Source organism: Scyliorhinus torazame, chromosome 9, assembly GCF_047496885.1.
Source record: "Scyliorhinus torazame isolate Kashiwa2021f chromosome 9, sScyTor2.1, whole genome shotgun sequence".
NCBI classification, from domain to species: domain Eukaryota; kingdom Metazoa; phylum Chordata; class Chondrichthyes; order Carcharhiniformes; family Scyliorhinidae; genus Scyliorhinus; species Scyliorhinus torazame.
The window spans coordinates 158053573-158074818 of NC_092715.1; the positions used below are offsets into that span (position 1 = coordinate 158053573).

At 47.1% G+C, this 21246-nt stretch overlaps 1 protein-coding gene across 2 annotated transcripts in view; it reads right to left on the reverse strand.

The window, feature by feature from the left end:
- Nucleotides 1–21246, reverse strand: part of LOC140429541 (kinesin-like protein KIF27) — a 187551-nt gene that overhangs the window by 53612 nt on the left and 112693 nt on the right. For both annotated transcript variants that reach the window (XM_072516669.1, XM_072516670.1), the window contains 4 exons: nucleotides 20152–20357; nucleotides 18170–18367; nucleotides 13594–13704; nucleotides 4022–4198 (listed from right to left, as the gene is read on the reverse strand). In XM_072516669.1, coding sequence (XP_072372770.1) covers nucleotides 4022–4198; nucleotides 13594–13704; nucleotides 18170–18367; nucleotides 20152–20357 — 692 coding nt within the window. The remainder of the gene's footprint in view (nucleotides 1–4021; nucleotides 4199–13593; nucleotides 13705–18169; nucleotides 18368–20151; nucleotides 20358–21246) is intronic.

Below are 21246 nucleotides of genomic sequence, written 5' to 3' on the forward strand. Positions count from 1 at the left end.
AGGAGATAGCTGACAAGATTGTGGAGGCATTGGTGGTGACCTTTTAAGGGTCACTCAAGTCATGGAGGGTCCCAGGCGACTGGAAAATAGCTAATGTAACACCCCTGTTTAAGAAGGGAGGGAAGCAGAAGACATGAAATTATAGGCCTGTTAGCCTGACTTCGGTCATTGGCAAGATTTTAGAGTCCATTATTAAGGGTGAGATTGTACCTCCTCGAGGTACTGGAACGGTTTGGGTTAGGAGCAGGATTCACTGCCTGGCTGAGACTCCTGTACAACACTCCCAAGGCGAGCATTCAAACCAACACCACCAGCTCTGAATACTTCCAACAACAAAGAGGCACAAGGCAAGGATGCCCACTGTCCCCGCTCCTGTTTGCATTAGCAATCGAACCCCTGGTGAGAGCTGTACGGATTGCGAAAAACTGGAAGGGCACTCAAAGAGGAGACAGAGAGCACAGAGTTTCACTCTATGCAGATGACCTGCTCCTGTACCTCTCAAAGCCACAGAAAGGACTGAAAGCAATAATGCGGATCCTAACAGAGTTCAGAACCTTCTCAGGTTACAAACTCAACCTGGGCAAAAGTGAGGCATTCCCAGTGAACGCAAATGGGGGAGGGACAGAGCTGGAGGGGCTCCCACTCAAAATAGCCCAAAACAGATTCTAATACCTGGGGATCCAAATAGCCAGAGTCTGGACACAGATCCACAAATGGAACCTGACCAGCTTGGTGGAGGAAGTCAAAAAGGACCTACAGAGTTGGGCGCACTCCCACTCTCCCTGGTCGGCGGTGTGCAGACGATCAAAATGAACGTGCTGCCGAGGTTCCTCTTCCTGTTTCGGTCAATACCGATCTTCAGCCCCAAGGCCTTCTTCCAGAACCTAGATAGCTTAATTATGGCATTTGTGTGGTGGGGCAAGAATCTAAGAGTTCCCAAATCAACACATCAAAGGAGGAAAATTAAGGGAGGCCTGGCACTGCCAAACCTGCAATATTACCACTGGACAGCAACAGCAGAAAGGGTGAAGGGATGTGTGCACAAGGCCAACTTGGAGTGGGTACAGATGCATGAGGCCTTCTGCAAGGGAACGACCCTCCGGGCCCTGTCCACGGCAGCGCTCCCATCCCCCTCGGTGAAATACACCATCGATCTCAGTGGTGGCGGCCACACTGAAAACACGGGGCCAGCTAAGACAACATTTCGGGTTGACCGAGATGTCCCCCATCTGTGGCAACCAGAGATTCCCGCCAGCCATGCTAGGCGCAACATTTTTATAATGGAGACAGGACGGGGGAACACGACAGTTACAGACTTCTACGTAGGGCACAGACTAGCGACGCTGAACGAAATGACGGAGGAATGGGAATTGCCGACAGGACAGAAAATTAGACATTTACAAATTTCAAACATTTCCTCCACAAAGTGATAATAGGATTCCCCAGGGCACCGGAGACTACACTATTAGAGGACCTGATGACCACGGTCAGTCAGGAGGGGGGACTCTGTGGGAGAATATACGGACAACTACTGGACAGAGCCCGAAGATCACTGCACGAGACCAGATGGAAATGGGGACAGAAGTGGGGTGGGGACTCTGGAGCGAAGCACTGAGCAGGGCAAATTCCACTTCCTCCTGCGCAAGGCTCAGCCTCATGCAGTTCAAAGTGGTGCTCAGAGCGCACCTGACCAGAACCCGAATGAGCAGGTTCTTCCCGGAGGTGGAGGGGAAATGTGAATGGTGCCAGAGATGCCTGGCCAACCACACCCACATGTTCTGGGTTGTCCCAAACTTGCTGGGTTTTGGACAGCCTTCTCCGAGGCAATGTCCAAGGTTGTGGGGGTGAGGGTGAAGCCATGCACAAATGTGGCAATCTTCGGGGTATCAGAGCAGACAGAGCTACACATGGGGAAGAGGGCCGACACCCTAGCTTTCGTTTCCCTAATTGCACGCCGGAGAATCCTGCTCGGCTGGCGATCAGCAGCACCACCCACAGCTACGGACTGGATGGCTGACCTCTCGGAATTTCTCCACCTGGAAAAGATAAAATATGCAATCCAAGAGTCGGAGGAAGGCTTCTTTACTGCATGGGAGCAATTTGTCGGTCTGTTATAAAACCTGTTTGAGGCTAGCAACAACCAATAGAGGGAGAACTGGAAGGAGTAGAGAGGGAAAAAAAAACACACAAGGAGCAACGCCAGGGACGCATAACCCAGGGGGGAGGTTGGGGGGGTGGGCAGAGGGTCTGAGACGGACAAAGAGGGCCAACTTGGGAGGGGGGGGGGGGGGGGGAGGAGCTCCCCCCCCCATTCCCCTCCCGCATCCACCAAAACAAAGGGGAACCCCCCTTCACCTATATCGGCCTAGGAGGATAGCAAGGGAGGTGGGAGGAGGGGGAGACGAGGAGGGGAGAGGGAAAGGGGGGGCTAGGGGAGGAGGGGTGAACACTAGAATGGCAGCAAACTGTAAATAAAGTAAAGTAAGATAAAAGCCTTTTTACGTTGCACTGTACAATAAATAAACACGAACGTCAATGTACATAATGTTGAAAATGCCAATAAAAAGATTTTTTTTTTAATTAATGAGATTGCAGTGTACTTGGAAGTGCATGGTTAAATGGGGCTAGGGAGAGGAGATTATGCCTGATCAATCTGTTAGAGTTCTTTGAGGTAACGAGGAAGTTAGACAAAGGAGAGCCAATGGATGTGATCTATTTGGATTTCCAGAAGGCCATTGACAAGGTCCATATAGGAGGCTGCCAAATAAGAAAAGAGCCCATGGTGTTAGGGGCAAGGTACTGAGATGGATCGAGAATTGGCTGACTAGCAGCAGGCAGAAAGTGGAGATAAAAGCGTCTTTTTCAGAATGGCAGCCGGTGACTAGTGGTGTTCCGCAGGGGCCAGTGTTGGGACCACAATTATACTTTTAACGATCTGGAAGAAGGAACTGAGGGCATTATTGCGAAGTTTGCAGATGTCACAAAGATATGTAGAGGGACAGGTAGATTTGAGGAAGAGAGCAGAGGCTGCAGAAGGACTTGGACAGGCTAGGAGAGTGAGCAAAGAAGTGGTAGATGGAATACAATGTGGAAAGGTTTAAGGTTATGCACTTTGGGAGGAAGAATAGAGGCATAAATTATTTTCTAAATGGGGAAAGGCTTCGGAATCTGAAGCACAAGAGGGCTTAGGAATCATAGTTCAGGATTCTCTTAAGGTTAACATGTAGGTTCAGTTGGCAGTTAGGAAGGCAAATGCAATGTTAGCATTCATTTCGTGCAGGCCAGAATACTGGAGCAGGGATGTACTGCTGAGGTTAAGGCTTTGGTCAGTTTTGGGCCCCGTATCTAAGGAAGGATGTCCTGGCCTTGGAGAATGTCCAAAGGAGGTTCACAAGAATGATCCCCGGAATAAAGGGCTCGTCATATGAGGAGCGGTTGAGGACTCTGGGTCTGTACACGATGGAGTGCAGAAGGATGAGGGGAGGTCTTATTGAAACTTACAGAATACGAGATAGAGTGGACGTGGAGAACATGTTTCCACCAGTAGGTGAAACTCACACCCAAGGGCACAGACTCAGACTGAAGGGACAATCCTTTAAAACTGAGATGAGGAGGAATGTTTTCAGCCAGAGGGTGGTGAATCTGTGTAACCCTTTGCCGCAGAAGGCTGTGGAGGCCAAATCACTGAGTGTCTCTAAGACAGAGATAGATAGGTTCTTGATTAATAAGGGGATCAGGGGTTACGGGGAAAAGACAGGAGAATGGGGATGAAAAACATATCAGCCACGGTCGAATGATGGAGCAGACGCAATGGGCCGAATGACCTAATTCTACTCCTATATCTTATGGTCCTAGCAGCTTTCTTAAGTTTTATCCATTATCTATCAACCTGTAATGTTGAACTTGGGATGGGAGTGTGGTTTTCTGTAGAATATTCCCATCAGCATCTTTTTCTCAGCAGTGCCGTTTAATGTTGTGATATCCCAATTAATGCAAGACAAGTTGAGAGGTATGTTCTTACCTGACTGGAACGTAACCGTTTGATTTCCAATTGGCTTTTTTCCTGCAACAGTGCCTCCTTCTTGTCTACAATAACTTCTCTTTTCCTTAAATCCTCTTCCAACTCAGCTAGAGCTCGTCTTTGCTGCAGAACCTTTTCCACCTCCTCATCCAACCATTTGCGTTGTTCATCAATCCTCTAGAAATAGATTCAGAGATATACAGGAAACAACAAACACCAAGTACAAAAGGGAAGGATAGTGATTAAAAAGGTTATCATCTCTTTTTTATTTCCTCATGGGAAGATCATCGCTGGCAAGATCATTCCTAATTGCCCTGGAGAAGATGGTGAGCTACCTTCTTGAACTGTTGCACTCCATGTTGTATATGTACACCCACTGTGCTGTTACATACATATATTGCAGCGGTATGCATTTTGTACAGCAGAAGATATATTGGCTTTGTGAGAGAGATTTAAAAAAAAATTAATTTAGAGTACCCAATATATTTTTTTTTCCCCAATTAAGGGGCAATTTAGCGTGGCCAATCCACCCACCTTGTACATCTTTGGGTTGTGGGGGTGAGATCCATGCAGACTCTGGGAAAATGTGCAAACTCAACATGGACAGTGACCTGGGCACCGGATCGAACCCGGGACCTCGGCGCCATGTGGCAGCAGTGCTAACCACTGCGCCACCCCACCTTTGTGAGCGAGATGTACAATACTGCCTAACTGTTATGGGCCAGGGTTTAGAGAACCCCAAAGTGTATCATGGAGTTCACCTGACCGACAACTTTTAATAGATTGTGGTATGGGGAGCACACGGCCCACTCTACAGGTGTGGTACAGCAGAAATGGAAAAGTATTTTTTAAAGCAAAACAATGTTTATTCTGTTAACTCAAGTTAACTTTTTTTAAAACAAACATCTTAGCAACCATTAATTCAAATACAACCCACAAAGAATACAACACTAAGTAATCCGTAAGCTGTCCTTTTAACATCCATAAGACTTTGTAAAAAACCTTTAAACAGAAGCACATCAGGTTAAAGTGACTACTGCGAGCAGTTATTAGTTTTAAATCACCAAAGGATCGATTTACAGTCTTTAGATTACAGAGAGAGACTCTAATACACCTTCTGGCTGTGACTGCAGCTAACCAGCTCTGAAAACGAAACTAAAACACACCTGCAGCAAACAGCCTAAAACAAAAGTAAAAAGCTGACAGACAGCCCAGCTCCACCCACTCTCTGACATCACTGCAGTAATAAACACCCATTTCTTAAAGGTACTCTCACGAGAGATATTTATATACACACCCATTTATAAACACCCATTTCTTAGTTACTCTCACATGACACTAACATTGAAATAAGAACAGAGAATAATGGAAATGAATAGCAGGTTAATTAAAATTTGAAAGTGAAAACGGTTTCTAAACAGACAATGATGAAAGATTACTCTTGAAATATTAAGCTGCATTTCTCTTTCAAATGCTTACTGACCTGACATGCATTTCCAATTTTGGGGTTTTATTTCAGATTTCAAAGATTTGCAATTTTATACTTAATCTTCATTGTTTAAAGTTTATCACATGCAGGTGTCGCATAAAAGACTCATCCAGAAGGTGAGATCGCAAAGGGATTGGGAGTAGAGCACTAGATTGGATTGAGGATTGGCTGACTGACAGAAAGCAGAGGGTTGGCATAAATGGGTCCTTCTCTGGTTGGCGAACTGTAACTAGCGGGGTGCCGCAGGGTTCAGTCCTCGGACCTCAACTGTTTGCGATCTATATAAATGATCTGCAAGCAGGAACAGAGTGTAGCATAACAAAATTTGCAGATTATACTAAAATAGGTGGGAAAATAGGCAGAGAAGACTTTACAGACGGGTTATAGATAGGTTAGGAGATTGGGCCAAAATTTGGCAGATGGAGTTTAATGTAATGTGTGAGGTTATCCATTTTGGCCGAAAAAAATAGAAAGGCAAATTATCAAAATGGAAAGCAGATTCAAAATGGGACAGGCAGAGGGGTCTGGGTGTCTTTGTTCATGAATCGCAGAAAGTTGGTATGCAGGTACAGCGTGAAATTAAAAAGGCTAATGGAATGTTAGCATTTATTGCAAAAGGACTGGAATATAAAAGTAGAGAAGTGTTGTTGCAATTCTATAGGATGTTGGTGAGACCACATCTGGAGTAGTGTGTCCCGTTTTGGTCTCCTTATTTGAGGAAGGATGTGGGGACATTGGAGGCAGTTCAGAGGAGGTTAACCAGATTGATTCTAGGGATGAAAAGGCTGACATATAAGGAGTGATTAAACAGTTTTGGCTTATACTCACTGGAGTTAAGAAGGATGTGAGGGGATCTGATCAAGGCATATAAAATACTAAAATAAAGTAAACATAGACCAAATGTTCCCCCTTGTTGGGCAATCTAGAATGAGAGGCGGTTGATTTAGAACTGAGGAGGAACTACTCGCAGACGGCGGTGAATTTGTGGAACTCGCTGCCCCATAGAGTCATTGAATGGTTTCAAGAAGGAGATATATATTTCTGATTTTTTTTTTTACAAAACGATTAAAGGGACATGGGGACAGATAGGGAGGTGGATTTGAGACCAGTAAGAGATCCGCCATGATCTGATTGAATGGTGGAGCAGGTTCGAAGGACTTAATGCCTACTTCTGCTCCTAATTCCTATATTCCATTTGAAATGGCGTACATTGCCTGTATGATGCAGGGTTAATGATGGAAACTCATAAAATCTTGCTTGATTCACAGCGCTGAGGACCCAGGTTCGATCCCGACCCCGGGCCACAGGCCACTGTCCGTGTGGAATTTGCACATTCTTCCCCTGTCTGCGTGGGTCTCACTCCCATAACTGCCCCTTTACAAATAAAATCTTTAAATGTCTTAAGCAATTCAGAAGCATTAGGCAGAACTATTTCTTGGCTATATACTTGGGCGGCACAGTGGTTAGCAATGGTGCCTCACAGCTTCAGGGACCCTGGTTCGATTCAGACCTTGGGCGACTGTGTGTGGAGTTTGCACGTTCTCCCAGTGTGTGCGTGGTTTCCTCCGGGTGCTCCGGTTTCCTCCCACAGACCAAAGATGTGCAGGTTAGGTGGAGTGGATATGCTAAATTGCCCCTCCAAGGGGTTACAAGGTGGGGGAGTGGGCCCCCAGTTAGAGTGCTCTTTCAGAGTGTCGGTGCAGACTCAATGGGCCAAATGACCTCCTTCTGCACTGTAGGGATTCTATATTATCCATAATATAATACATATCAATAGATCATATAAATGTAATTTAAAAGCAATAGCAATTCAGTTTCAAATTAGAAAAACAGAAGGATAGAGGCTTGCAAAAACGTGAAATCATCAGATATGGAATTAGTTAATATAAATCACTTTTAATCTAGATTATATACATAAGAGATATGTCAATGGGAGTAATTTTAACTTTCTGCCCATTTATAGTGGTTTTGCTTTATAAATTTCAAGCTTGAATTGCCTCGAACCTGCCCACTTCCATTTTTAAAAGAGGTGGTATGGAGTACAAGTAACAAACCTACTCTCAGTTACAAGTGTGCCTAAATTTCCTTTCTCAAGGTGCCTTTTCTCTATACCTTGCTGTAACTGTAACATTATGTTCTGCAGTCTCTCCTTCCTTCCCTATGTACTGTATGCATAGTTTGTACAGCATGCAAGAAACAATGCTTTTCACTGTGTAATAATGCATGTGACAATATGGAAATGAAAAAATGAAATGAAAATCGCTTATTGTCACAAGTAGGCTTCAATGAAGTTACTGTGAAAAGCCCCTAGTCGCCACATTCCGGCGCCTGTTCAGGGAGGCTGTTACGGGAATTGAACCGTGCTGCTGGCCTGCCTTGGTCTGCTTTCAAAGCCAGCGATTTAGCCCTGTGCTTAATCAAATCAAATCAAAATTTTAACTGTGCTGCTGCTTTAACACATTATATTCTGGGAAACTATTTATGTGTAACATTTTACATTTTAAGGTACAAGTGGTCAGGTAGTGTAGTACATTCTAAGAGCTGAGCATTTAAAAAAATACTGCTTGCAATAAGTCCACCTTTTCTCAGTGCAGTACACAGACATAATTGAGAAGGGTAATGAAGGGGGCTCAACTATGATGGCAATACTAGTTATGGAAAACTCAGGTTAGATATCATCCAGAGTACTGCATTTAATTATGCGCATTGCATTACCTCAAGAAGGATATTAAGAATACATCATAGATTTTCCAGAATAATACCAGAGCTTGGAACTATAAATTATGATGTGACCATAACCTTAAAATTCGAGCAGGGCTGTTCAGAGGTGATGCCAGGAGGGAGCTCTTCACACAAAGAGTAGTAGAAACCTGGAACTCTCCATACCAAAAAAGCTTTTGAGGATAGATCAGTTAAAAAAATGAAAGATGAAGATTGGTAGATTTTTGTTAGGGAACAGTATTGAGAATATGGAACCAAATAGGGCAGCACGGTAGCATTGTGGATAGCACAATTGCTTCACAGCTCCAGGGTCCCAGATTCGATTCCCGGCTTGGGTCACTGCCTGTGTGGAGTCGACACGTTCTCCCCGTGTGTGCGTGGGTTTCCTCCGGGTGCTCCGGTTTCCTCCCACAGTCCAAAGATGTGCAGGTTATGTGGATTGGCCATGCTAAATTGCCCTTAGTGAACAAAATTACCCTTAGTGTTGGGTGGGGTTACTAGGTTATGGGGATAGGGTGGGGTGGGGTACTCTTTCCAAGAGCCGGTGCAGACTCGATGGGCTGAATGGCTTCCTTCAGCACTGTAAATTCTATGATCTATGAAATAAAGTTAAGATAAAATCATTCATGATCTAATTGAATTTGGGGGTAGGGCTCAAGGCACTGAATGGCATACTCTTATTCCCATGTTATTAATCTTCCAAATCAAAAAGTGGGGAGGGGAGTACAAAGCTTGGGGAGCTTAGGAAGTTGCACAAGAAGTTTGTACAAAATGCAAATCTTAATAAACTATTGAAACCGTTACTTGTTTATGAGTATTGGTCTTGCTTGTACTATTGCGGAGGGTTTACCTCAACTTGGCAGAGCTGTGGGAATCAGGAGACAATACCAAGGAGCACAGATACTGGGAGAGATAGATTTCATTAGAGTAGGAAATAATAAGTTATGAGCTAGGTTCAGGTTAAGGGAGAAAGTAATAAAGTCTAAATCAAGGTTACTGTTCATTTATGTAAATGCATGGAGTGTGGTAAATAAGATTGGTACACTACAAGCGCAGGGTATCATGTAAAAATACAATGTTGTGGCTATAACACTATATAGGGGCTGGTTTAGCACACTGGGCTAAATCGCTGGCTTTGAAAGCAGACCCAGGCAGGCCAGCAGCACGGTTCAATTCCCGTACCAGCCTCCCCGAACAGGCGCCGGAATGTGGCGACTATGGGCTTTTCACAGTAACTTCATTGAAGCATACTCATGACAATAAGCGATTTTCATTTCATTTCATTTCATTTTCATAACAGAGACTTAGCTTAAAGAGGGCAGGATTGGGTATTAAATATTCCTGGAAACAAGGTGTTCAGGAAAGATCAAGGAAGAAAACGGGAGGGGTGGCAGTTTGATTAAGGAGAATGTTGCAGTGCTGGAGAGAAAGGATGTCCCAGAGGGGTCAAGGACAGAATTGACTGGAGCTAAGGAACAAAAAAAAGGTACATTAACTGTACATTGCTCGGTGTAGTGAGGTGCAAAAATGATACATTAATTATCCAATATAGCCAGGGTTATTGGTAGTTTAAAGGGCAGAAGGGACAAGAGCTCCTAGTGTTTAGGAAAATTCTCTACAGCAGTATGTTTTCAGTCCAATAAGAGAGGAGAGACTGTGAGACCTGGTTTTTGGGAATGAAGTGGTCAAGAAGATCAAGTGCCAGTAGGAGAACATTTAGGGGACAGTAATCATTACTATTTTGGTTAGATATGGGAAAGAACAATCCAGAATAAGAATAATTAACTTAGTCTATGCAGGGAGTCGGGGTTGAGGGCGTTGGCAACAGCACTGCTCCCCATGGCCCCGGGGAAATATTCAGGGAGTCCGATGGTTGTGGCGACGCTGATGATCTGGAGGCAGTTGCGGTAGCACTTTAGGTTGTGCGCGGGGTCAAGGGAAATGCCGATTCGATCATAGATTCGAGGCAGGAAGGTCGGATGGGAATTTTCGGAGAGGGGAGTATTAAAGGATTTGTTTCTGGGAGGGCAGTTTGAGAAGTTGGAGGAGCTGGGGGAGAAATATGGGTTGTGGCAGGGGGAGATGTTTAGGTATATACAGGTCCGAAATTTTGCCAGGAAGGAGATACGGAACTTTCCGATGGTGCCAGCTCCCACACTGTTGGAAGAGATATTGACGACAGGGGGTGGTGTCGGCGATTTATGGGGTGATTCTGGGGGAAGATAAGGTATCGCTAGAGAGGGTTAAGGTGAAGTGGGAGGAAGAGTTGGGGGAGGATATTGAAGTGGGGTCATGGTGTGAGGTGCGCCGGAGGGTGAATGCGTCAACTTCGTGCACAAGGCCAGGGTGGCAGTGCAAAGGTGCCTGCGTTCCAGGGGGAGGGCCAGGGAGCAGTCCTGCACCATCCCTGACCACCCAGTGGTCACTGATGGCCTGGCAGACCCCCCGGTTCCTCCTGGTCCACGGACGGAGGCTGGTCGAACTTGGGAGGCCGGTTGATCCCGGGTAAGTAGTTTTAAAACCTAGGTGTGTGCTGTTTGGTCACACCCCTTTTGGGCGTGATTCCGATGCCTCGCGGGACTTAGGCAGATCCCCCGAGGCGTAAAGGCTGGCGGGAAGCCCGCGAGAGGCTTCTCCTGGCATCTACCGGCCGCGTTGCGCTTGAGCGAGGGTGCAACTGTTACTTCACAGTGCCAGCGACCTGGGTTCGATCCCAGCTTGGGTCACTGTCTGTGCAGTCTGCACGTTCTCCCCGTGTCGGCGTGGGTTTCCTCCGGGTGCTCCGGTTTCCTCCCACAGTCCAAAGATGTGCAGGTTAGGTGGATTGGACATGATAAATTGCCCTGAGTGTCCACAAAGGATAGGTGGGGCTATTGGGTTATGGGGATAGGGTGGAGGCGTGGGCTAGGGTAGGGTGTGCTTTCCAGGGGCCGTGCAGATTTGATGGGCCGAATGGCCTCCTTCTGCACTGTAAATTCTATGATTCTATGATTCCCTTTTGTTCTTCCGCCTCTTCTCTCTCCCCCCCCCCTTTCGACATCATAAAACTCATCACATTTCTACCCCGCTTCAGTCCTGACGAGTAGTCATATTTGACTCAAAAAAATTAACTCTACTTCCCTCTCCACAGATACTGCCTGATCTGCTGAGTATTCCCCGCCCTTTGTTTTCACTGCACATTTGGAGTTGGGTCCAGGTCTTTTATGTGCCCATCTTGAACTAGATAAACACCACAGTTGCCCATGAATTATTCTTTTCTATATGTACTGTACCTGCCTCATATTTTTCAAGATACCAATACTATTTGTTTAAAAATAATTGAGGAATGAGTGCAGCTGCGTGCTTAATAGACAGATGTAAACCTCTTATGGGAAACTAGCTCAAGAAAGGGTTGATTCAGTTCCACTATTTTTAATGCAAACATGTTGGCCGTACGTTTGTGTGTGAAACTCAGCCTCACATCGTAATGGATCTATGGTTCAACCACTGGAAGTACTGATGGTGATGGGACCGTACCTCAGCGAGTGGCCCCTGGGGTATCAACCAGGTGGTAATGCAAATTGGGTTATAGCAAATCAACAGCCCAATCTGTATTTTTAAAAAATATATATTTTTTATTCTTCCCCTTTTTCACATTTTCTCCCAAATTTACTCCCACCAACAACAAACAATAATCAGTAACAAATATGTCAATCCCCATATCAATATCAACGATCCCAAACATTAGCCAGCATGTTTACATAAACAAATGACAAAAAGGAATCAGGAATCACCCATAGTCACCATCAACACACACCGCCCCCCTCCCCCCAACCCTCCCACCACCCTCCTCCAACTAATGTTCGATGTTATCCAGTTCTTGAAAGTGCATAATGAATAATTCCCATGAATTGTAGAACCACTCCATCCTTCCCCTCAGTTCAAACTTAACCTTCTCAAGAGTCAAGACTTCCAACAAGTCCCCCTGCCACGCCAGGGCACAGGGTGGAGAGGTTGCTTTCCATCCCATCAGGACCTGCCTTTGGGCGATCAACGAGGTGATGGTACAACATCTGCCTCCGCATCAGTTTCCAACCCTGGCTGGTCCGATACCCGAATATGGCCACCCGCCAGTTTCACGTGCAGCACTTTAGAAATTATCCTAAAAACCTCTTTCCAGTAATCCTCTAGCTTTGGACAGGACCAAAACATATGAACCCCACCCCCGCCACGTTCAAAACATCGGCTCATCTTCGCCCTCGTGAGGTGTGCTCTGTATACCACCTTCAGCCGTATCAGCCCCAACCTCGCGCATGAGGTGGAGGCATTCACTCTCCGGAGCACCCCACACCAGAACCCCTCCTCCATATCCTCTCCCAACTCTTCGTCCCACTTTGCTTTGATCCCTTCCAGTGGTGCCTTCTCTTCTTCCAAAATAGCTCCGTAAACCGCTGACACTACCCCCTTCTCCAGTCCCCCTGTCGCCAGCACCTCCTCCAGCAATGAGGAGGCCGGCTCCACCGGGAAGCTCTGTATCTCCTTTCTGGCAAAATCGCGAACCTGCATGTATCTAAACATTTCCCCCTGCTCCAGCCCATACTTCGCTTCCAGCTCCTTCAGCCCTGCAAACCGACCCCTAAGAAACAAATCTATTAGTGTCTTAACCCCCTTCTCCTCCCATTTCCGAAAATTTGCAGCCCACCTCCCTGGCTCAAATCTGTGGTTCCCCCGAATTTGCATTTCCCTTGACCCTGCCCCCAACCCAAAGTGTTGGCGAAACTGCTTCCAAATTCTCAATGAAGCTATTATTACCGGACTCCCTGAGTACTTCCCCAGGGCTATCGGGAGCGGCGCTGTTGCTAGTGCTTTCAATCCCGACCCCCTGCACAAACTCTCCTCCATTCTGACCCACTGGGAATCAACCCCTCTGACCCAGCTCCGCACCTTCTCCACCTTTGCCGCCCAGTAGTAATACATCAGGTTCGGAAACCCAATTCCCCTGCCTGCCTTCCCCTCTGTAGTAGCACCTTTGTAACTCTGGCCACGTTAACCTCCCCATATGAACGAAGTAATCCTTCCCCCCCGCCCGGCAACCTGCACGTCCAGGTACCTAAAGTGAGTCCCTGCCCCACGGAATGGCAGCCCCCCCACCCTCGGCCGAGACACCACAAAATACTCACTCGTCTAGATTTAGCTTGTACCCCGAGAAAGACCCAAACACTCGAAGCAGCTCCAATATTCCCCCTGTCGACACACTCGGTTCCGATATGTATAACAGCCCAATCTGTATTTAACGTAATCTTCTGTTCCATTGGGACAATAAAAATATTGTTGAGAGAATACACATAGCAACCAGGCAGTTCTACAGCTTTGTAAAGCGTACCTGCTGTTCCTGTGAGATGACAGGGGAGCCCTTCCTTTTCTTCAAATGGGTAATTTCTCCAGCTTTCCTTTTCAGAATTTTCTGCTGTTGCTCTCGCTTTAGCTCCAGCTCCTGGAGAAATGAAACAATTTATCTTGAAATTCTGATTTTATTTCAGAAGATAATACTGTTAGAATTTTTTTAGTTATCTTTTCATTTCATTGCAGCGGATGTAAATACTATTGCAAGATCAAAAACATTCTGACATTTTATTCTTTCCTCATCACATTCATTTTTGATAACAGATATTGGCTGATGTTTCAATGTGGTTACTTGTCAATCCACCATTAAAAAAACAAGAGACAGCAATTGCTGGTTTTATATAATTTGTTGTAATGGCATGTTATAGCACAGAAATTCGGGGTTTCAGAGCAGCCAGATCTATTCCTGGGGAGGAGGGTGGACGCCCTTGCCTTTGCCTCCCTGATCTCCCGCCGTAGAATCCTGTTCGGCTGGCGGTCAGCAGCACCACCCAAAGCTGCAGACTGGCTGTCCGACCTCTCAGAATCTCTCCAAATGGAGAAAATCAAATTCTCCATCCGAGGGTCAGAGGACGGCTTCCACAGAACGTGGGAGCCATTCACCCAATTGTTCCTGGTCTTGTTTGTGGCCAACGAACAAGCAGAAGAATAGTCAGGTAGCCAAGAACCAGGGGAAAGCAGCCAAAGCATGAGAGGGAGAGATAGACCGGGAGAGGGGTGGAGGGGGGAGGGGGGGGGGAGTGGGGGAGGGGACAGGGAACAAGAGAGGAGAACCAGGGAGGGGGGGCAGGGAAATGACAGCCGGACGGAGGGTACGGGATACGATAACAAATTTGGCATCTCCAGGAACAGAGAAATGAAATGAAAATCGCTTATTGTCACAAGTAGGCTTCAAATGAAGTTACTGTGAAAAGCCCCTAGTCGCCACATTCCGGCACTTGTTCGGGGGGGCTGTTACGGGAATTGAACCGTGCTGCTGGCCTGCCTTGGTCTGCTTTCAAAGCCAGCGATTTAGCTCTGTGCTAAACAGCCCCTGCTGTTTAAGGAGGTTATAGGCGAAAGACGGGAGGAACGGCTGAAGCGGAGGTGAGCGCGAGACGACAACAGCAGCGAGATCTGTCCGGGATAAGCAAGTGACAACACCAACACCAAACCCATTCGAGTATTGCCCACTGCAATTGTTTCTCCGGCACCCAAATGTATATTTACCTCCCCAGTCTCCCTCCCTCCCACCCCCACAAACAGTTGCCTACTTATGTGTCATAAATAATTTTGCCAGTTGTACAGATTTGCTGCTGTTGAGCTGGTGCACAATACCCTACCAGTCATTCTATTTTATTTTTTATTATTACCTTTTTTTTGGTATGTTTGGGTGTGCCCTTCTTTTCTATACATGTGTGTATATATATATTTCTTATTGTGTGTACATAACGGTAAATATACTTTGTTCAAAAACCCAATAAAAAAATATTTATTAAAAAAATATATGTTAGAGCACAGAAGGAGGCTATTCAGCCCATTATACTTGTGCCAACTCTCTGTAAGAGCAACTCAGCTAGTCCTTTTCCCTGCAGCCCTGCAAATCTTTACTCTTCAGGTAATTATCCAATTCCCTTTTGAAAGCCACGAGAATCGGTGTCCACCACACTCTCAGGCTATGCATTCCAGATCCTAATCACTTGCCTTATGTCGCTGGTTTACCACCAATCACTTGAGATTTATGTTCTCTGGCTCTCGACTCTTCCAGCAATGGGAACTGTATCACCATAGCTTCTCTGGCCAGACACCATGTGATTTTGAACATCTCCTTCATATCTCCTCTCATTCGTCTCTAAGAACCACAGCTTTGTTGATCTACGCTCGTAGCTCCACTTCAACAGCTATAAAACATGTGACGTGATTTTACGGCTCAGCTGCGCCCGAAAAGCAACTCCCTGGGATCTACCAAGCTCGCAACGCCTCGCGAGATCTAATGCAAGCTTGTGAGACGTTGCAGTGGGCGAGATTACATTTTAGCACATCTGTACGTCACAGCGAGACAGCCAGTCTCACTGTAATGTGCAATTTTCCGAGGTAGCCGAGGTGTTGCGATCAATCCCCTTCACTTCGGAGACCTTGGGCGAGGACCGTTCACTACTGGTCTCCACAAATGGAGACCAGATGGAACGGCACTCGTGGCGCTCCCCCAGGTGCATGCCCATTGGGCAGAGTGCTACCCTGGCACTGCTGGTGCCACCCAGGCATCCTGGCAGTGCCACCTGGGTGCAAGCGGTTAGCATCAAAGCAACGTAGCTGAGATGCATTAAAGCGTGAAGGGAAATATCGAAGAATGATAGAATGTACAGTGCAGAAGGAGGCCATTCGGCCCATCAGGTCTACACTGGCTCTTGGAAAGAGCACCCTACATAAGCCCACACCTCCACCCTATCCCCGTAGCCCAGTAACCCCAGCTAACCTTTTTGTTTTGGACACGAAGGGCAATTTATCATGGCCAATCCACCTAACCTGCACATCTTTGAATTGTGGGAGGAAACCGGAGCACCCGGAGGAAACCCACGCAGACACGGGGAAACGTGCAGACTCCACACAGACAGTGACCCAAGCCGGGAATCAAATCTGGGACCCTGGAGCTGTGAAGCAACTGTGTTAACCACTGTGATACCGTGCTGCCCACTAAACAATAAATAATCCACCAAGTACCTGTCTCTGGAGTAATAAAACGGTGAATCACTGGCTAGTGCAATGTATTGCTGTGTGAAATTAATTCGAAGATTTGCATTTCAAAGGCTGTCAAAGGATTTGAAGCCCTTTGAAGTGTAAAGAACAAAGAACAAAGAAATGTACAGCACAGGAACAGGCCCTTCGGCCCTCCAAGCCCGTGCCGACCATGCTGCCCGACTAAACTACAATCTTCTACACTTCCTGGGTCCGTATCCCTCTATTCCCATCCTATTCATGTATTTGTCAAGATGCCCCTTAAATGTACTTGCATTTTGAGGAAGCCTCCGACATTTGTAACAGTTGCTGCTTCAAATACTTTTGTCAGAGGCAGATGTTAGGGAAGGGCAAGTGAAAATAGTGATTTTTCACTCTACTGTCTGGACTGCTCTTCAGCTTTCAGTCAGGGGTGACTGTTGGAGGGGGTGTTGGTCTCTGATAGGGGGGGGGGGGGTTGGTCTTTGATAGGGAGGAGGGTCGGTCTCTGGTGGGGGGGTTGGTCTCTGAAAGCGGAGGGATTGGTCTCTGATTGTGGGGGTCTTTGATGGCAGGGGTCTGGTCAGGTGAACGTGCTGTGCGGTGAGACACACCAATTATTCCCATGGTAGGAGTTTGCAGGATATCCCTACTCATCAGCGGGGTCAGGGGCAGGATTTGCGTTGTGGGGACTGGGAGGAGGGTGAGCGGGGCCTTCCGATGGACTTTGGGAAACACCTCAGTTATGCACTGACCCCCTTTGCCCCACTCGGGGTCCACTGCGTCAGATCCACACTTGAGCAAACTTGCACCAAAGCCCGCCCGGGGGATTTTCCACTGTGTGGGTTGGTGCATAACAGGGGTGTGGTGATTTGGGCTGTCAGCCCGTTAATCAGGTTTAAATACATGTAAATTGTGAATGTGCATGGTGTTGCCAGCGCCAGCTGGGTACTTTACTGGGGCTGGTCGCAGAGCACTGCAACAGATCTGGCACCCAGCGATCATCCTGTTTTTCGGGTGATCCACCGATACCGGCTTCGGAAAATGGGGAATCCACCCCTGCATCTTTCATATGTGCACCTGAAAACTTAATTATACACACCACGGGCGTCATTCTCTGACCCCCCAGCGGGTCGGAGAATGGCCGTTGGCCGCCGTGAATCCCACCCCCGCCGGTTGCCGAAGTCTCCGGTACCGGATATTCGGAGGGTGCGGGAATCGGGCTGCGCCGGTTGGCGGGCCCCCCCCCCGCTAGATTCTCCGGCCCGGATGGGCCGAAGTCCCGCCGATAAATTGCCTGTCCCGCCGGCGTAAATTAGAGTACCTATTTACCGGCGGGATAAGGCGGCGTGGGCGGGCTCCGGTGTCCTGGGGGAGGGCGCGGGGCGATCTGACCCCGGGGGGTGCCCCCACGGTGGCCTGGCCCGCGATCGGGGCCCACCAATCCGCGGGCGGGCCTGTGCCGTGGGGGCACTCTTTCCCTTCTGCCTCCGCCATGGTCTCCACCATGGCGGAGGCGGAAGAGACTCTCCCCACTGCGCATGCGCGGGAAACTGTCAGCGGCCGCTGACGCTCCCGCACATGCGCCGCCCCGACATGTCATTTCCGCCAGCTGGCGGGGCAACAAAGGCCGTTTCCGCCAGCTGGCGGGGCGGAAATCCCTCCGGCGTCGGCCTAGCCCCTCAATGTTGGGGCTCGGCCCCCAAAGATGCGGAGCATTCCGCACCTTTGGGGCGGTGCGATGCCCGTCTGATTGGTGCCGTTTTGGGCGCCAGTCGGCGGACATCGCGCCGTTTGGGGAGAATTTCGCCCCACTTATATAAATCTTTGTAATTGTTAATTTTATTGTGAAATGTTCTTACTTTGATCAGTTGTTGATCTCTTTGAATCTCATTTTCCAATTTTCGTTTTTTCTCACTTTCTTCATGCAGTTTTTTCTGAAGCAGCTGTTGCTGTTGTTTCATATGTTCCACATTCTGGCTTAGTTGGACCAAGCGTTTCTCACTCTGCGCTGATAAAGAAAACAACTTTTTTGTTTCCTGCTGCTTCCTCTGAAGAGTCTAAAAGAAACAGGATTTCAATTACTTTGTTCCACCATAGGCCGAAATATACTTGTAACTACCAGACTTTCATTTCAATTAGCAAAGGTATCCTAACAACAACTAATTACTTCACGATTTAGCCTTTCAAATTATTAACATTACTTCCAGGATAAAGTCTGTGCGAGTAATGTAAGCCTGCTCCATGCAAGTGTATAATACTTTGGAGCAACAGAATTGGAGTAAAATGGAATTCCAGCTAATCATGTCATCTTATTGTCCCATCTCTTCCTTTGTACTGGAAGAAGCACCTGCAAACCACCCCACCCCAAACCCTCACCCAATGCCCAAAGAAACCTTGGCAATGGTCAAATTTAACTCCACCAGCCACAATCCAAAATCTTTTTTTTTTTAAAAGCACAAAGCTTGGGTCCTGATATTTTTATTGCTTTCTCTTCAACGTCATCCTTTGAGAGATCATACAGATGGTGCTCCAAAGAGGCCAGCCAGTCTTATTCTGGAACAGAGTTAAAAGATGACTAGGCATGATCCCCTCTTCCCCACTGTAGTAAAATGTTCAACCTCCATTTGGAGAATTGCAAATACTGCACCCTGGTTTAAAAAAGGGCGTAAGGGGCAGCACGGTGGTGCAGTGGTTAACACTGTTGCCTCACGGCACCGAGGACCCGGGTTCGATCTTGGCCCCGGGTCACTGTCCGTGTGGAGTTTGCACATTCTCGCCGTGTCTGCCTGCGTCTCACCCCCACAACCCAAAGATGTGCAGGGTAGGTGGGTTGGCCGCGCTAAACTGCCCCTTATTTGAATTTTTTTTTAATGTAAGGTTAAGACAAGGAAGTACAGGCCAGTTAGTTTAACCTTGGTGGTGAGAATGCTTTTAGAGATGATAATTTGGGAAAACATTAATGGCCACTTGGACAGATCAGTGAGTATTGTGCAATAGGTTTTAGTGATGCAGTTGACATAGTTAAATAGCTGACAGTGTACGCAAGCCGTGAGAGATGGGTGTGAGGTTTGAAGAAGTGACTGGTGTGTGAGGGTGAGGTAAAGCATGTGAACATTAGGCTCAATGATATTACTGATAACTGAGTAATTGGGCGGTGCTGAGGCTGAAGTTACTGGTGCGGATAGTAGGATTTGACATTTGAACTCTTGGCTACTCATGAGATCACTGGATTTCCTGTGTCACTGCATTCAGGTCCTTGGGGCACGACCCCTGGCATTGAGCTCCACGGCTACCTGCTGTCACAGCCTTTCAACCATGGTTCTGGAGGGCCTTCTTCTCACCTGTGGACACAGGCTCTCTCTCCTCCTTTCAACCTCATCCATGAAGACTGCCAATGCAGCATCCAAAAGATTTGTTGTTCCAACATCCACTCTTTCCCAGGTTAGATTCTCTTAGATTCAGTGACTGCCAGCACCCACTCCAATCACAATGCATCTCTTCTTTAAGAGGTGAAAGTTAGCTTTAAGGAGTGCTGGCTAGCTTCAAGTAGGGCTAACAACTCATAATATTGGTTCCTTGCTGATGTGAACAGCACGGCTAACATTGCCTGGATGCAGAGATCATTCAAATGTGGAGGCAGCATGAAGTTGACGTTGCAAATAATGATGCGGATTGATCGCACACTGCGATCCCCAAGTATAATTCAGGCCCACTCCTGATACAGCCAATGCTGTTTCGAAACACTTGCTCTAGAAACTATCCAATTATTTATTTGCTGAATTTTATATACTGGATTAATTTTGAATATTTCTTACTTTAATCTATTATATAAATATCTAACCTGCATTTTATCTTTAGCTGTCTCCATTTTCTTGCGAAATTCTTTTTGTAACTTTGCTTTCTCTGTAGCATCCCGGAGTTCCTTGTTCTCCAGTTCCTGCAGTTGTTTCTGAGCTTCTGACAGCTCAGTCTTGGCCTGCTCAGCTTCTTGTTCTAACTGAGTGATCTTTTGGTAATACTGTCGGTTTACAGCCTGGGCATCCTGACCTGAATGAATAAATTAACAAATAAATAGATAGAGGTGCAATAAAGTAATCAGTAATAAATTATGACAATAACACTACAACCCAATGCAGGAGATTATGGAATATGGACCTTTTTACAAAACATTTTTAGTCAGGACATTTTGATTTTATTTACAAAACACAATGTTACATTCATCCTTATACATTTCTCACTATAAACACACCCGCCACCATACATCCCACATGCCCCACTTTATAACTATTATAAAACAACCCCGCGATGACATTTACCAACTCTTAAAGGAGGAGATGAACAGCTTCCACCTCAAGGAGAGCCCCGCCCCTCCCCCGTCACTAACCCCCCGAATGCCAAACCACCAGGTGATTCACCCAACCCCTCGCCCTTGGTTGGAGATTCCTGAGCACGCCACCCTACCAAGATCCTCCTTCGGGCTATCAGAGAGGCAAAGGTCAACATGAAAGCCTCTCTCCCCTCCTGCACTCCCGGATCTTCCGATACCCCAAATACCACCCATGGGCTTGGGGCCATCTTCACCCCCAAGATCTCTGACATCATCCCCGAAAAGGACTCCCAAATCCCACCAATTTCGGGCAGGACCAAAACATGCATGCGTGTTTCGCCGGTCCGCTTAAACACCGCTCACGGTTGGGATTGTTTACGTTTGCATATGTGTTTCCGAGCGGGGTGGGGGGAAAGACTGGCCCAAGAAAGGGGATGGTTGATTGGCAGAGGGGGGGGGGGGGGGGGGGGGGGGGCGAGAAGCCCCCCAACCAGGCTGATCACATGGAATGTAAAAGGGCTAAATGAGCCGGTTAATAGGGCACGTGTTCACGCATTTGAGGGGACTGAAGATGGACGTGGCAATGTTGCAGGAGACACACCTCAGAGT